Genomic DNA, 3795 nt, shown 5'->3' on the forward strand with positions numbered 1-3795 from the left:
GACTCCCTGTTCCCCCAGAAACACTCTTCTACCACGAAAAGCCATTAGGATCCCCCTGGGCTAATCACCCTTCGCCTTTTAGAGCGAGGAAACGGAAACCCCATAAGAAACCCCATAAATGCGGCATTTCACCGCGTACAGCCGCGCGCTGCCCTCAGCCCTTCTGGGGCGCCCCGTGCGCTCCCCAGCCACCAGAGGGGACAGGAGGGGACCGGAGGGGACAGTCCCTTCCCTTGGCAGCCGCTGGGTGCCGCCTCTGAAGGTTTTTGGGGTGTGTGGGGGCGGGCACGGGGCGGTGCATCCCGGCACAGCACGGCTCGGCTCGGCTCGGCTCGGCTCTGCCCGCCCCACTCCCTGCGCCGCGCACATGGAGCCGCACGCACCCGGCAGCGTCCTCTTCGGTGAGGGGCACGGGGGGGAGGATTTAGGAGGGTAAATAAATGGGATGGGGGGGGTGGGAGATTTTGGGGAGGTTTGGGGGAAAGTTAGCAGGCGGGTCGGAGGCGGGGGGAGCACGTGGGGGAGGAATGGATGGGAGAGGGGACACGTGTGGGGGGAAAAAGCAGGGCTGGGGACACCGGGGGCGCACGGAGAGGGCTGGGGAGGGCCACGTGTAGGGCCGGGACGGGGGCACACGTGTAGGGCCGGGGGGGGGCCCGGGCACGTGGAGGTGGCGGGGGGGCCTTCCTCTTCCATGTTCGTCCTCTTCCATGCTCTTCCTCCTCCTCTTCCTCCCCTTCCTCCCCCCGTCCCCCCGCCGCTCTCCAGGCGCTCCGGCTGCGCGCACGTGTCCGGGGCCAGCCCAAAGCTCCTCGGCCACCGCTTGCGCTGCGAAGTGGGGCAGCCCCCGAGGCTTTCCTGCAGCCGGGTTTCGTTCCTCGCCCCCGTGAGCTGAATTTGTGAGCAGGATTAGGGACGGGGCTCGCCCCGAGCTGTTTGCTGAGGCCCGTGCCTCTCCTCTCTCTCTCTCGGCTGGAAATGCCGTGCCTGGTGCGCAGGGCTCGGCCCCACGTTTTTTTTTCCCCTCTGCTTCACATTAGTGAATCATCCTGCAACCAGCAAGCACGCCCAGGGTGCTCTGCCTGCCTTTCCTCGCCACGGCTGGCTGAATTCTGACTGTAAGAGCTCAGGACGTAACTTTGCCTCTCCCTTCTTCTTGCAGCTGTTTGGACGCACGTAATAAAATGTCTCGGGACTCCTGCTGCCAACTCCCAGCACCCTGCCCCCTCGGGTTGTTCCTTACCTCTCACATCTCTTCCTCGATGTTTTTGCCTCTACTTCTAGCTTTTTCCTGGAGCAAAACTTCGCTGATGTTGGGGAGAGCAGAGTATTTCTGTCTGCTGCCTCTCTCCCTACCTAAGGAAGGGTGACCTGGCTCTGCAGCGCTCTGGAGGGGATGAGCCTTGTTCTGTGGGGTTTTGGGGGCAGGCTTTTTTGGGGACGCCAAGCTTTGTCCCTGTAGGGTGTCGTGCTGGGTGCACAGTGCTGGGGGATGCTTCTCACTTCGTCTTTTTTGTCTTTTGCTTCCAGGCTGCGAGCTGACTGCCAGTACCAAATCCTACACGTTTCAGGTGGATGAGGAAGACGACTCTGACCACGTCTTGGCCCTGTCTGTGGTAAGAGAGACGAGAACAAACCCCAGGGGCTGGCAGCCACCATGAGCAGAGGTTCACATCCCCTGCTTTGAGTAGCAGCACCTCACCTTGCGTGGCAGCTGGGCTGGGGCATTGCTGCGGGTCTCTTATCCCCTGGAGAGCCCCGGCTGTGTCTCCTGGGGGAGCAGGACCCAGGATTTCCATTTCCCACCCAGGTCTGCCTCACGGAAGGTGCCAAGGACGAGTGCAACGTGGTGGAGGTGGTGGGGCGAAACCACGAGAACCAGGAGATCGCCGTGCCCGTGGCCAACCTGAAGCTGTCGTGCCAGCCCTTGGTAAGAGGTGGTTTTGAAGGCTCAAACGGGAGAGCTGCAGGGAATTGGACATCTCTGGGTGCCTGTAGGCCTTTCTGTGAGGATCCTGCCTTTAGGGAGATGCCCTGGTAGCCTTGGCCTGGCTGCAGGTGCCCCCAGAGCCTCTCTGTGTGGGTACGTGCTGCTGCCCAGCCCTGTAGGGTCAGCCCTGGCCCCAGACCCCCCTCCCAGCCCCAGCATCAGTGGGGTGGCTTCAAGGGGCTGAGGGTTTTGCCTATTTCCCGGGCAGGGGCGGTGTGAGAAGGACGCAGCAAGGGCTGAGCACCCTGCGGGGGCGCACGGGGTGCTCTGCTTCTTTCCTCTGCCCCTAACTCGGCTCCGTCTCTTCACAGCTGAGCCTGGACAACTTCAAGCTGCAGCCCCCGGTGACTTTCCGCCTGGCAGCGGGCTCCGGCCCCGTGCACCTCGCTGGCTGGCACCAGATCAGTAAGGGCTCGTGCCTGGGGAGAGGCTGGGGAGGAGCAAGGGCTGAAGATCCCCCCCCAGGTGGGTAACAGAGCTCTTTGTGTGTCCCAGCGCACAGGGAGGATATTTCCTTTGAGGACGACGACGATGAGGACATGTCTGAGGAGGATGAGGAGGAGATTGCCCCCATCGTGCCAGCCAAGAAGGAGAGGAGGAAGCAGTAAGGGTGGCTGCGGGCGAGGTGAGGGGCTGGGCAGCCCTGCAGAGAAGGGGGGGGTGCTGCCCTGCCACGGGGGGGGCTGTGCAGTGGGACCCCCTGCAGGAGGCTGCTGCTTTCAGCCTGCTTCTTCTTCCCCCAGGTGCTCGCTGAGACTTCCCCCTGGATGACTTTTACCTCGGACACCTCTTGCCAGGACCTCGACGTTTGCTGCTTTGTGTTTTTATTTTTATTTTTATTTTTCTGTTGGACCTTTTTTGGGGAGTGCTGAGCTCCCAGCACTGGGATGTCTCCTTCCCCACCTCCCTAGGAGGCTGATCCCAACCCCAGAGGGGTGCTGCTGGCACATCCCCTCTCCCCACCCCTCCGCTGGGAGCTGGGGGTGGTGGAGGTGCTCCTTGCCCTGTGCCTTTTTGCTGCCCTGGACCTCTGCCCTGTGCACCCTTCCTCCTGGCAGAGGCAGTTTCACTCATTCTTGGCTGTTTTTCTGTCCTCACACCTTGTTTTTATACACTTGGAAGCGTGGAACCGGGGCCCAGGCTGCACCCTCACCCGTGGGCTGACAGCTCACAGCCTGCCTGTGATTTGGAGAGGGGCTGGGGGTCAGCCTGCTTTGTAAGGAAACATTTTTACACTGAATAAAGGTCTCCGGTGTCAGGTCTGGTGGCTTGGCAGCTTCCTCCCATGCTCAGGGCGGTGGGAGATGCTCCTCTGTGTCCCCCCGCTTCCCGTGGAGCTGCTGCGATGCAGAGCACCCAGGAGGGGCTCAGGACCTCCCCTCTGTCCCATAAACTGCAGCCAGGGCACCAAGGGACAGGGGCTGAGCTGGTCAGGGCCCCAGCCCTATATCTGCTCCACTTGGGTGCTGTCCCTGCAAGGAGGTGAATCCTCACCCCATGGCCTCTCCTCGCCCCGTGTCCTGCTCTCCTCGCCCCAGCAGCATCCCGGGGAGGGATGAAACTGCACAGCACGGGGTTGAGCTTTGCTGGGGAACCCTGACATGGTTGGGGGGGATTTGGGGCTCCCTGTGCTTTGGCTAGCTGGCACCTCACACCCTTGGGGGCTGGCAGCCCAGCTGGCTTTGTCCTAAGGGTTTTTCCAGGGGGTTCCTTGTGTCCCTGGGTCCCTGTCCCAGTTCTTGTTTGCTGCTGTCCCTGAGAAACACCGTACCCTTTCCAGCCATGCTGCTGGCCTTTTTTGGTAC

At 61.9% G+C, this 3795-nt stretch overlaps 1 protein-coding gene across 1 annotated transcript; it reads left to right on the forward strand.

The window, feature by feature from the left end:
* Positions 1-314: 314 nt before the first annotated feature.
* On the forward strand, positions 315-3252 carry NPM3 (nucleophosmin/nucleoplasmin 3). Its single transcript, XM_084290234.1, has 6 exons — positions 315-401; positions 1531-1616; positions 1811-1930; positions 2302-2395; positions 2486-2615; positions 2734-3252. The coding sequence occupies exons 1-5, from the start codon at positions 368-370 to the stop codon at positions 2596-2598; spliced, it is 447 nt and encodes a 148-aa protein (XP_084146360.1). The 5' UTR covers positions 315-367; the 3' UTR covers positions 2599-2615; positions 2734-3252.
* The last annotated feature ends 543 nt before the right edge of the window (positions 3253-3795 follow it).

This window comes from Netta rufina (genome assembly GCF_964035555.1).
Source record: "Netta rufina genome assembly, chromosome: 7".
In the NCBI taxonomy this organism is placed as follows: domain Eukaryota; kingdom Metazoa; phylum Chordata; class Aves; order Anseriformes; family Anatidae; genus Netta; species Netta rufina.